The following is a 13,688-nucleotide window of genomic DNA, read 5'->3' as shown; positions in this document are numbered from 1 at the left end:
AAGAGTTTTTTCCAATCGATAGGGCTGCCACGATTAGTCGACTAGTCACGATTACATCGACTATCAAAATCGTCGACGACTAATTTAACAATCGACGCGTCGTTTGAAGCTTTGTAAAATCACAAAAGACGCAGGAATAAGTAGTAGGATTTAAGAGTGTAATAACGGACTGAAACAGAAGATGGCAGCACTGCATGTACAAGGATGCCAGCTGCCGTTAAACCCCGAAGAAGAAGAAGCTGTGTCCCAGAATTCATAGCGCAGCCCAGCTCAGTTTACAACAATGACGGCAGCTAGTTAGTTTTTATATTACTTTTATTATTCTTTCTGGGTCACAAAATAAACGTTTAACATATTTTCAGGCGAGAATGTAGCTGTGTAAACCTCAAATATCTGCTCAGTTTATCAAGACACCACATACTTTCAAAAGCGCTCCGACGTTTTCGGAGACGTCTGTTACCCACTAGCTCGATAGTTAGCCAGGGGCAGGGCTCACTAGAGCCGTGAGAACACCGGACTCCCGGCAAATCGTTTTCAAACCCACCGCCGTCTTTCGCTACTCAGGTTAAACATATATAAGTCACTTAGATAACTTGTTAACTATCTTATTGTTTGGCTTTTTTTTAGCATTTTATTTGTTCCTGAGTAAATCGGTTTGGCTGAGATTAAAGTTATAGTTTTTACACAGCTGAATAAACGTCAAGCAGACAGCTGATTATCAGAAGTGTGAGATGCTCAAGAATATACTCCGGTGTCCTGTTATATTTTAGATAGCAAGGAGTTTATTAAACTTCACCAAAACAATCTGCAAATTTCATTAAAATTTAACAAACTGTCATCTTGTCTTTATTTTTAGTTAGCACATACCTTAAACACTTAAAGCTGTAAGCTAATGATAGTTATATAAGAGCAGATGCTGCTTGTGCAATAAGCTGTAGTTTTACGTCCAGTGGACGCATGATCTGATTAGTCGACTAATCGCAAAAATAATCGGTGACTAGTCGACTATCAAAATAATCGTTTGTGGCAGCCCTACCAATCGATAACAGGGTTATGTTGATGCAACCAAGGGTAACCCAGAACTAGTGGCGTGAGCTGAGCTTGAAACACATACAGCTGTATAGTCTGGGAATGATTGCCAGAGAGAGTCAGTAGAACGGGCTCAGTGATATGAGTGATGTTAGGAAGCCGCTGGCCACTGAGGGCGGTGACTTGGAGTGGGACGATCGTGGCTCAAGAGTTGGGAGTTCGTCTTGTAATCGGAAGGTTACCGGTTCGAGCCCCGGCTTGGACAGTCTCGGTCGTTGTGTCCTTGGGCAAGACACTTCACCCGTTGCCTACTGGTGGTGGTCAGAGGGCCCGGTGGCGCCAGTGTTCGGCAGCGTTGCCTCTGTCAGTGCGCCCCAGGGTGGCTGTGGCTACAATGTAGCTTGCCATCACCAGTGTGTGAATGGGTGGATGACTGAATGCGTAAAGCGCTTTGGGGTCCTTAGGGACTAAGTAAAGCGCTATACAAAATACAGGCCATTTACAATATGTATACAGTGCCACAGAACTGTGCACCTCACCACCTTTTCCCACATGTCTGCACTGGGTAGGAGATGCTCTGAATCTCTTTGTACATGTGTATAGTGACAATAAAAGGCATTCTAGTCAGTTTAGAGGGTCAAGAACAGCAGGCAGAGAACACACCTATTGGGGAGGCCTTTGCTGGTAGTTTGTGTGGGATGTGATGCTTCTTGGCCTCACCTGCTGCTGGGAAATGAGCTACCAGATCTTTTTTTTTTTTTTTTTTGCAATTGTACACATTTATTTCTTCCTATTTAACAGATTTCTCATTTCTTTTTACTTAATACAGTAAAAAGAAACACATTGTCATGTAGAAAAACTGATTTGCACTGTAAATGTTCAGCTTCAACTTTCAATCCTTCAAACAATGGAAAAGCCATTCAACTGTACAAGTGTTAAGTAAAAACGGATTTCATGTTTGATTAAGCAGAAATTCAAAAACTGGTCCAGTTGCTAAAACCTCTGACTGTTTCAATAAGTGTTAAAGAAAAAGAGGATAAAACTGAGAAAACTACTAAAACTGCTTCACATCCATGTGGTTGTGGATCAGATTTATAAGACAGCATAATATCAAAATAGATTGACACTCTGATAGTGCTGCCACATCTAAAACAGTTTGTCTTTTAATCCTTTTCACATGCGCAGTCTCCACGGTGCCTGTTATTTCCTTGAACAGTAATGAGAAGAAAGACTGAAATTTACAGCCTTTCTACATATCAGTGTTTTGGGGTTTTTTTGGTAATTAGGCAGGTGACCATCAAATTTAGTGCAAAGACATCTACAAAATGTAAATCATCTGGGAAATGCAGATAAATAATAAAACTTCATATCCGCTCACATCAATAGACATGTTTTCAGACAACTCCAAATAAAACACAAATTTCAGTAAAAATTGAACATTTTTTTGGACTTATTTTAAAATGGATGTCAAACAATGGGTGTGACACTTAGCTGTGTGTGAAACAATTTTCTGATCGAATAAAACAAAAATTAGTTCTTTTTAAAATAACAACACTATACAATTTTTTTCGAATTTTGGTCAGTTTGAAACCGTAAATCAGAGGATTCATGATAGGAGGAATGATAAGAAACTCTATTGCTACAAAGTTTTGAAGGGTCCGAGGCAACTCTTTCGAACCCAGTCGCATACTTATAACATCAGTAAGTATTGCCACAAGAAAAGTAAATAATGAGACGAGATGTGGGACACATGTTTGCATGAACTTTGCCCTGTTTTCTATAGACTTTACACATGTTTGAATGATATACATATAGGACCAAACTATAAAAACACCATGAAGCAAATAAATAATTATTGTAATATTTGCAGATATAGCATTAATTGCAGTTTGTGCTGGAAAACAAGCGAGTTGAACAATACTCCAGTTCACACAGAAGAGTCTGGAAATATACGGGCTGCATAACTTCAATCTAAATGTTAGAAAGGTATTCACAGCCATAATGCAGAAGGTTGTTAACCACAAAAAACATGCAAACCTAATGACTCTTTGCTTTGACATGATAGAGTGGTACTTCAGTGGCTGACATATGGCCACATATCTGTCATATGACATGAGTGCAAGAATCGACAGTTCACCACAGATAAAAGAGTAAACTACCTGATTCTGAATAAGGCAACCGTAATATGAGATGAGATGAACATCAGAGAGGAGATCCCAGAGAAATCTGGGGTAGAAACCTGCTGTTCCATAAAGTGCATTGATGCAAAAGACACAGAGTAGAATATACATTGATTCATGGAGGTTGCCGTCCAAGATGATGATCACAATGAGAGAAACATTGACGAGGCAAATGATGCAGTAACACAACAAACTGAGGAAAAAGAGAACAAACCTGTGACTGATTGTTTCATTGAAACCTGAAAGAAAAAACATTGTTATTACAGAAACATTATTCATTGTGATTGAGAGACCTAAGTGAAGCCTAGTTTCTCGCTGTATCTGGTCTCTGTTCTCCTCTCTCCTCTATCAGGTACAGATAACAGTAACATGTGAGCTGGGATTTCAAACCAGCCAATCAATGATCTGGAATGAAAGCTCACAGCTTTGGAAAAATCACAGGGGATTTAATATGTATCATGTACTAAACACATAATAAAACAAACCTGCAGGTTCTTGAAAAAGAAATATTAAAACGTTTTACAACTTTATTAAAAAAATGGTTTCTTCATAATACTGTTAGGAATTTATTGCACGTATGCCAATTAAACATAATTGTCCAGGGCTTGTGGTTTTCTTTTGTTTTTAGTTTGTAGTCTTTCGTAGTCCAGTCAGATCGTTGTTGCTTCAGTGATAATGACGTTTGCTAAACACACTAGTAAGACAGTAAGATGTCCTTGTGAATGTTGCTTTGTCTTTGCCTCTTAGTAACTCTGTGGAAAAAAGACTTGTTTCCACCTGTTACCTGTTACTTACCTCTTACTCTGCCGTCTGCTCACTCTCTACCTTTCCTATTCCATAAGGGAAAGATTCCAGCCTGCACTCCCTCCTTTGTCCATTCTGGAAAAGTGATCAAGCTCCTCAAAGCAGAACTCCACTCATGAAGCCTCAAGAACCCAGCTATTTCTCCAATTTTCTGCAGTGTGATGTAACCTTACCCTTGCACAAAACACATGTTGACTGGTTGGTCAGTCACCCATGAAACCTCCAATAGTTCCATAAGAATGGAGACCTGGTCCAATGTTTCATAGACTTTTGTAGAATCTACAAATTCTTCTTTCCAGCAGTGTGATACTGTTTGGTCCCCCTTTTTAAAAACTGGAACTACTACCTCAGAACAACTAAGGAAGACTTCTTCTCCTCAAAAGAGAAGAGAAGCGAAACAAAGGAAGCAAAGAGAGCCAAGTCGGAAAGAACCAGAAGGATCAGCCTTGCAGTGATGCAATGATTGATTGGAAGTTTTTTCACATTTCCTAAATCTTTGTTGATAAGCTTCCAGGACAAGCTCCTATGTTTGTAACACAGTTTTCTTTACAATTTCATAATTAAACAACCGACAAACTGGTATACACCTCCTGGGCTTTACCGACCAGTTTACGGTGTAATAAAAGCAGCCAAAACTCCTTGGGACAACTTGCAGTTGTTGAAATATGAACCAACTTTGTCTTCACGAAATGGAGGGACTAGTTGAATGTGCTTTGTGATGTCAAAACATATAGAAATAGTGGTGGATGTGCTGGGATGACCACACACAGGCATGGAAACAACACGTGAGCTTTTCTCTAAGTCCAAGGCCCGAGATGCATAGCTTGCATCTCAAGTTGTTTAGTGCGGGCCTCCATCTGTTTTACACAGAGGGTTAAGCAGAGATCCTCAGTGGACAAAGCTGTTTGAGGGTCCCCAGCTGCATCATTCAATAGAAGGCACTTAGATAGAAAGAGCATAGAAAAGAGTGCCTTTGCGAATATGTGTAAATGGATGAATGTGGCAAGTTGTGTAAAGCGCTTTGAGTGCTCAGACTAGAAAAGCGCTATGTAAGAACCAGGCCATTTACCATCAGCCTGCACGCTAGCAGGGAGCATGTCAGTAGCCTCCGGCACTTTGGCATCCGGTCCCAGTTTAGTCCTGTCTGGGGGTCAGGTCATAGCAGGAATGAGGCACCTGCTCCAAGCAGGACCCAAGCAGCCACAGGAGACAATCTTCTGTCACTACATGGTGTTTATTTATACAGGGAGTGCAGAATTATTAGGCAAGTTGTATTTTTGAGGAATAATTTTATTATTGAACAACAACCATGTTCTCAATGAACCCAAAAAACTCATTAATATCAAAGCTGAATGTTTTTGGAAGTAGTTTTTAGTTTGTTTTTAATTTTAGCTATTTTAGGGGGATATCTGTGTGTGCAGGTGACTATTACTGTGCATAATTATTAGGCAACTTAACAAAAAACAAATATATACCCATTTCAATTATTTATTTTTACCAGTGACACCAATATAACATCTCCACATTCACAAATATACATTTCTGACATTCAAAAACAAAACAAAAACAAATCAGCGACCAATATAGCCACCTTTCTTTGCAAGGACACTCAAAAGCCTGCCATCCATGGATTCTGTCAGTGTTTTGATCTGTTCACCATCAACATTGCGTGCAGCAGCAACCACAGCCTCCCAGACACTGTTCAGAGAGGTGTACTGTTTTCCCTCCTTGTAAATCTCACATTTGATGATGGACCACAGGTTCTCAATGGGGTTCAGATCAGGTGAACAAGGAGGCCATGTCATTAGTTTTTCTTCTTTTATACCCTTTCTTGCCAGCCACGCTGTGGAGTACTTGGACGCGTGTGATGGAGCATTGTCCTGCATGAAAATCATGTTTTTCTTGAAGGATGCAGACTTCTTCCTGTACCACTGCTAGAAGAAGGTGTCTTCCAGAAACTGGCAGTAGGACTGGGAGTTGAGCTTGACTCCATCCTCAACCCGAAAAGGCCCCACAAGCTCATCTTTGATGATACCAGCCCAAACCAGTACTCCACCTCCACCTTGCTGGCGTCTGAGTCGGACTGGAGCTCTCTGCCCTTTACCAATCCAGCCACGGGCCCATCCATCTGGCCCATCAAGACTCACTCTCATTTCATCAGTCCATAAAACCTTAGAAAAATCAGTCTTGAGATATTTCTTGGCCCAGTCTTGACGTTTCAGCTTGTGTGTCTTGTTCAGTGGTGGTCGTCTTTCAGCCTTTCTTACCTTGGCCATGTCTCTGAGTATTGCACACCTTGTGCTTTTGGGCACTCCAGTGATGTTGCAGCTCTGAAATATGGCCAAACTGGTGGCAAGTGGCATCTTGGCAGCTGCACGCTTGACTTTTCTCAGTTCATGGGCAGTTATTTTGCGCCTTGGTTTTTCCACACGCTTCTTGCGACCCTGTTGACTATTTTGAATGAAACGCTTGATTGTTCGATGATCACGCTTCAGAAGCTTTGCAATTTTGAGACTGCTGCATCCCTCTGCAAGATATCTCACTATTTTTGACTTTTCTGTGCCTGTCAAGTCCTTCTTTTGACCCATTTTGCCAAAGGAAAGGACGTTGCCTAATAATTATGCACACCTGATATAGGGTGTTGATGTCATTAGACCACACCCCTTCTCATTACAGAGATGCACATCACCTAATATGCTTAATTGGTAGTAGGCTTTCGAGCCTATACAGCTTGGAGTAAGACAACATGCATGAAGAGGATGATGTGGACAAAATACTCATTTGCCTAATAATTCTGCACTCCCTGTAGAAAGGAAAAAAACAACAACAACCACACAGGACAGTCAGCACTTCAGGGTGAGCCAAGGCCAAAATAATAAACAAATAGACAAAATAATAAACACGGGGAAGCAAGTAAACCTTTGTCACAGGCAGTTCTCCAGGTACCGCAAAAACAAGTATATATGACAACGGCTATAACACTATGCATTTATGGTATATTCTGAAATAAATATTTTTCATTACGATTTACGATTATCCCCCTTTGTTCTTCAGACACTTTAAATGATTTTGCATATATATAAAACTGGTCAGGAAATCCAGTAAAATCACCGAAAACTTGTACAGGTAAATCTGAACAAGCAGAACAAAGATGATATCAGGTTTTTCCTCTTTTATTTCACTTATGAACATAAAATGTCAGTGAAGTTTCCACACAGAGTGCATTTTGTAATGGGTGTTAATCATTTGCCTTAGACGAATTCTCTGAGATATATAATTTGTAAATTACATGTAAAAATAAATAAATGTATTTTTTAGTGCCAAAAAACTTGAAATATAAAAAGATTTAAGGCACAAAAAGCAACTTCCTATCACTCAACAGAGTGTCATGATGATGCAACAGTGCAAGTGACCATTCACAATACATTAAGCATCACCTAATAAATTAACATTAATGCTTTAAAAACTCTATAAGTGGCTTGACTATTTGCTCAAGACAGTGCATTCACGTGGTTTAGTGATTTTTTTTATAAGCAAAGTATTAAAAATGTAAAAAAAAGATATAAGTAACTTCTAAAACTCAAAGGGGCTTTACTAGCATAAGGGAGGAGTCACCGAAATATAAAAAACATGACAGTACAGATTCTTTTCTTAATTTTGGTCAATTTGAAGCCATAAATGTACTGTCAGTCTGCCCCAGGGCAGCTGTGGCTACAACTGTAGCTTGCCTCCACCAGTGTGTGAATGTGTGTGTGAATGGGTGGATGACTGGGTGTGTAAAGCGCTTTGGGGTCCCTAGGCGGGACTAGTAAAAGCGCTATACAAATACAGGCCATTTACCATTTACCATAAATAAGAGGATTCATAATAGGAGGTGTGTTGCCCTTAAGGCATTTCTCTGAATAAATAGGTTCATAAGTTTGAAATAAATAATTCTAAAAAGATTTGCCATTAAAAAATTAATATGTGTTGTTAAAATAAATAATTCATGCTTTACATACGTTTTAGTTAAAAGGAAAATATCGCTAAAATGTATTTCCTGTTCTGGCGGCGCACTTCCGGTTCCGGTCAAGCACTTCCGGCTTTGGTCAAGCACTAGGTTTTGCTGAGAAACAGGCTCCACATGCTAAAGGCAGTATGGAGATGTAATCAAATGCCAGTTATCTGAATTATCAGGCTAGAACGCCGTAAGTTACTTTATATGACAGTTTATACAGATAGCTTTGGATATTAATGTATATTTTGCTAACATGAATGTTTTAGTGAGAGTAATGCACTTTGTTGAGAAGGATTTTATTTTCTGTCATTTGAGTTTTGACCACATGTTCATGGAGACAATTAAACAAGCTGCAACTAAACTCCAGGGTCTTCATATGTGGTTTAACTCGGTGTCACCAACATCCTTGTTGAAAACACTACAGGAGGAATGACAAGAAACTCAATTGTCACAAAGTTTTGAAGGGTTTGAGGTAAAACTATTGAACCAAGTCGGATATTCATAACATCGAAAAGTGTAGTCACAAGAAAAGTGAGGAGGGAAACTAAATGTGGGACACATGTCTGCATGAACTTTGCCCTCTTTTCTGTAGACTTTACACGTTTTAATGAGGTAAACGTAGGACCACGCAATAAACAAACCGTGGAATACATAAACAGCTATTGTAATATATGAAGCTATGTGGTTAATGATAGTTTCAGCTCGTAAACAAGCAAGTGTGACAATAACTGAGTTCACACAGAAGAGTCTGGAAATGTACGAGCTGCATAACTTCAGCCTGGATGTTAGAAAAATATTTACAGCTACAATGCAAAAAGGTGTGAACCAAGAAAAACATGCAACCTTTAAGACTCTTTGCTTTGAGTGGTACTTCAGTGGCTGACATATGGCCACATATCTGTCAAATGCCGTGAGTGTAAGAATCGAAATGTCGATGCCGGCAAAAGAATAAACCACATGAGCCTGAATAAGACAACCAGAGTATGAGATAACATGTACAGGAGAGAGGAGATCCCAGAGAAATTTAGGGTAAAAACCTGCTGTTCCATAAAGTGCATTCATGCAAAAAACACAGAGCAGAATATACATAGGTTCATGGAGGTCTTTGTCCAAGATGATGATCACAGTAAGAGCAAGATTTAGCAGGAAAATGATGCAATAACACAGCAAACTGAGAAAGAAGAGAACAAATCTGTGATTCACTGTTTCATTTAAACATGAAACATTATTCATCATGAGCGGGAGACTGAACTCTGTCCCTCACAAGCTCTGAGCTCTCCTTTTCTCTCTAGTGTTGACTAAAGCGTCATTTCTAAACAGCCAATCAATGATCTGGAATCAAAGCGCTCTGCTTTTGAAAACCACTGGAGATTCAGCCATGTACAAAACACAAAATAAAACAAAATAGAAAAAATAAACAAGAATGAACAATTTTCATCATGAACTAAAATAGCATTCACGTGTCACCTGTTTTCCGATAGGCTGGCCAGTCACACAAGCGAAAACGAACCCACAGCATTAAAGGACAAAATGAACAGTTGGTAGAAACAACCAGTGAAGTCTGGCAAGCCTGGAAAGAGGCCCTGGGGCAGATCCATGTTCCAGGATCCAGATCCGTGTCTCTCGGTTGTCCTGAGGGATATCATTCAGGAGTAGTGGAAATCTTACACTTTTTAATCCCCATGCAACCATGCTGAAAGCTTGGTATGCATTGCTGGCAGTAAGACACTTTTTCTCTGTAGGTCTGCTCTGGCTATTCTGTTCATAACTTTAATGGACAGAATATCTGCAAATACTACAAAAGTTACAGAGGGTTTCCAATTTGGTGGCCTCAGGATCATCTCTCTGCATTTTGCGGATTCGTGGTTCTTTTGGCTTCATTGGGTAGTGCGAAGACATGGGAATTAGTACCTCCAAGTCTGAGACAGACCAAGTCAAGACCAAGACAAAGTCAAGACAAGACCGAGATCGAGACAAAAAAGTCTTTAAACTGCAGCCAGATGCTGCTTCGTTTACAGGTGTCAGGCATATTTATGTGTTTTTGCGATGCACTCGCACAGCCCTCCTCACTGCTGTCTACTGTCTCACTGACTTACTGAAAGGACAGACGCATTCTCCACTTGACTGTCACGTCTCTCACCTTCTCTGTTTTTCACATAATGATATTATCCTATATCCTCACATGTGATTGTCTACCCACAATATGGAGGGATTGGAGCGTAGCTGAGCCACTGTGTGAGAGCTGAGCAGCAAAAGGAAATTAAGTGAGGAGGCGGCTCTCGCTCAATGGGAGTCGACTCTTCTGATTCACTACAAAGCCCTCTCTAAACACGGCTCTTAGAGCTGATGGTTTTGCGCATGACACGTTACGTTGTGTGTCATGGATGCTGTTGACTCCAAATCTGCCGACCACTATGTTGATCTGAGACAGCAAGACCAAGACAGCAAGACCAAGACAAGACCGATGGATCCGAGACCAAGACCAAAGTCCGTTGAGACCAAGACAAGACCAAGACCATGTAAAAGTGAGACCAAGACCGGTCTCGAGACATCCAACTCTACTTTTGAGAATAAAGTCATAATTGTATTTTGAGAAAAAAGTTCAAATGTGCAGACAAACTGCAATGTTTGCTATACCCTCTACAAAATGCCTTGTTTAGATGAGTTAGTGAACCAAATTGATCCGCCGTCTTGTGATACATAATCTTTATTGGAACATAAAGGTTCACCTCAGTTTTGCCAAAAAACAACTTGATGATCCCCCAAGACTCTTGGGAAAATACTCTGTGGACTGACGAGACAAAACTTGTGATGTAAGAGTAACACGGCATTTCGGAAAAGGAATATCATATGAACAGTAAAATATGGTGGTTGTAGTGTGATGGCCTAGGTCTGTTTTGCTGCCTCAAGACCTGGAAGACTTGCTGTGGTAAATGGAACCATGAATTCTGCAGTCTACTAAAAAATCCTGAAGGAGAATGTCCGGCCATCTGTTCGTACCTCAAGGTGAAGTGCACCTGGATTCTGCAGCAGGACAATGATCCAAAACACACCAGCAAGTCCACCTCTGAATGGCTTAAAAAGCATACTGAATACTTTGGCGTGGCCTAGTCAAAGTTCTGACCTGAATCCGATGTGCTGTGGCATGACCTTAAAAAGACGGTTTGTGGTCGAAAACCCTCCAACATGGCTGAATAACAACAATTCTGCCAAGATGAGTTGGGCAAAATTCCTCCTGTGCTGTAAAAGAGTCATTGCCAGTCATCGCACATGCTTGATTGCAGTTGCAGCTTTAATGCCTGTTTATTTATAAGGAAGTAATAAAAATATCAGGAATGGAGTGGGATTGATGGCATTTAGCACCTCTAGCCCCAGAGAGAGACAGGCTCCCCTCTCTCCGTGCTTTTAGACGGTTGAGATGGCAAACTGGTCTTGCTCAACCCCTGTCAGATAGCAACAACTCATAGTCAACATCAACCAGTCGCTGTGTGACTTCAAAGAGTTCTCACCACTTGGCAAAGATTTGGAGCTAGTGGAAGGGAGTAATACAAGCACTTTATCTCCCAGTAAAAGGTGACTGGTTTAGTTCCTCCATCATACAGCTGTTGTTTTGCCAAAACGCAGTGTAAAGGGAGAAAATTCCATGGAGGGCTGCGGTACCTCCCACACTGAAAACCACAAGGATCCAATGACTGGTTTCAATTCCAATGCCCACTTTTTGCAGAAAGACTCTGAAGAGGCACTTGTTTGGAATATCATGTTGAAAAATGTACCACAACAATGCCAACTCACTCAAATGGAACCTCCATGAATGGTAAAGGATGATGCAATGGCACTTTTGGTTGGCTGTCAGGTTAACCAGCTGGCATTCATACCAGGCCAATAAAATCAGGCCAGTTTTGTTCTATCCCATAGGACCAGCCATAGGGTTGTAATGTGTTGCCTGAAAAATTAGCCCACATCAGCCGACCATCAGCTTTCATTACTTGATTAAAGGTAAAGCGAAGAGTGCTAATAACATTTCTGCAAGTTTGGCCAACATTTGTGCCACTATAGTCTCAGCCAGGTCAGGCAGTCGCTCTGCACTCAACAGAAGGACATTTTTGCCTCTGTAGCAGTAGCTCTTTCAATTATGAGTCCTCCCCAGTAAGTATGAACCTCACCTTCAGGTTTTCACATACCCAGTCCTTTATTTCACAAACTTTTGTTATATACACAGACTTATATGCTGACCACTCCACAACCTTCAAAAGTTGCTATGTTACAGCTGTAAACACGGTAACAACACAGATGTAATATATCCCAGCTGATACAGGAACACAAGTCAGCAGTCTGTCACAGAGAAACACAATTGTTCTGGCATCTAAATGTACAGATATAAAGAAGGTCCAGGTGGCAAGCAGGTTCTAACCCAGGACCTTCTTGCTATGCAGTATTATGCTAAACACTGCACCACTTTACCACCTCCGATAAATTAAATCATAAACATAACTGCAGTTAAATAGGTCATAAAGTTGATGTTCCAAATGTCTGGATTGAAGAAGCTAATTAAAGGATAAATTCTTCAAGTCTCTGTCTGGAGAATCCAGTCAGGATAAGAACCCATCGCTCTGTAAACAGCAAGAATCCTGATTTGTAACAACAGTGAAACACAGCTGTAACACAGGCTCAGCAGGTGTGATGGTGGACCTCACATGTGCTCCCACACATCCGCCCCCAGCTCAGCAGCTCTGTGTGGTTCCCAACCTTTTTCATTCACTGCAGGCAGATATGTTGTCTCATTTTCCCCTGCAGCCTCATCCAAGGATTTTCATTATGGAGATTATTACTGGTGATATGGTTTGTTGTATTGTGTTCAACAATATTTTCATACTTTTTCACACTTTTCTGGTTGCCTGCGACACCTTGTTACAAGTGCTAGAACCTGTTTACCGAATCAGGTGCGTGCATAGAAGGAGGAAGTGCATTTACCTTTAGTCATGGTCCCGGAGGAAACACTTTAACTTATTTTTTAAGAAATTCAAAATAATAGTTTCTTACCAATTTAAAAAAAACATTTTTTCTCTCTCTGTGAAATGCTCTTAAACTGTCAATATTTAATTTTTAATTTACAGTGCATATTGGAGTCGGCCTGCATAAAATTGTTTTAGATGATTTTAGATCATTTGGTCTGAGATTTAACTTTGACTAACTTTGAAAGTGAAAATGTGTGTGATTAATGTGGAGCTGTATGAATTCTTTCTATGTGACAGAGCTGTTAAAGTGTGTCAAATTAAGAAATTAACAAAATGCTAATTTTATCATTTGCTGGAGAATATCACATTTATTAATTGTTCCCTTTTAAAAGTAATATGTTGTCTATAAACAAGAAAACACATATAACGAATTTACACATTTTTATTAATAATATGTATGAAGCATATCACAAATGTTTGTTGTTGTTGTTTTTAACTCAACTCTTTATTTCAGTTTGTTTTTCTGAAACAGTCACAGCACAGGAACATGCGTTAATATTAATGCTGAAACATGAATCTATCCGCATTTACTCACATATTAAAAGAAAGTCATTCTTAGCAGAACCATAATCCCTATTTAATTCTTTTAAGTTGATAATAAAATAACCTTTTTATTAGAAACGGCACAGATTATATTACACTATTTTCTTTGTCATATGACAT

At 39.9% G+C, this 13,688-nt stretch overlaps 1 protein-coding gene and 1 pseudogene across 1 annotated transcript; both read right to left on the bottom strand.

Moving 5' to 3' along the window:
• Positions 1–2,516: 2,516 nt before the first annotated feature.
• Positions 2,517–3,488, bottom strand: LOC146370204 (olfactory receptor 2K2-like). The gene has a single exon (XM_084908628.1). It carries the CDS (start codon positions 3,486–3,488, stop codon positions 2,517–2,519), a length of 972 nt encoding a protein of 323 aa, XP_084764754.1.
• Positions 3,489–7,624: 4,136 nt separating this feature from the next.
• LOC146370203 (olfactory receptor 2S2-like) lies at positions 7,625–9,243 on the bottom strand (annotated as a pseudogene).
• Positions 9,244–13,688: the final 4,445 nt, after the last annotated feature.

The sequence above is a fragment of the Perissodus microlepis genome, chromosome 16, assembly GCF_051167445.1.
Source record: "Perissodus microlepis isolate ML-2025 ecotype Zambia chromosome 16, ASM5116744v1, whole genome shotgun sequence".
NCBI classification, from domain to species: Eukaryota; Metazoa; Chordata; class Actinopteri; order Cichliformes; family Cichlidae; genus Perissodus; species Perissodus microlepis.
The sequence above is the reverse complement of the archived record's forward strand: the minus strand, read 5'-3'. Positions and strand labels throughout refer to the sequence as shown.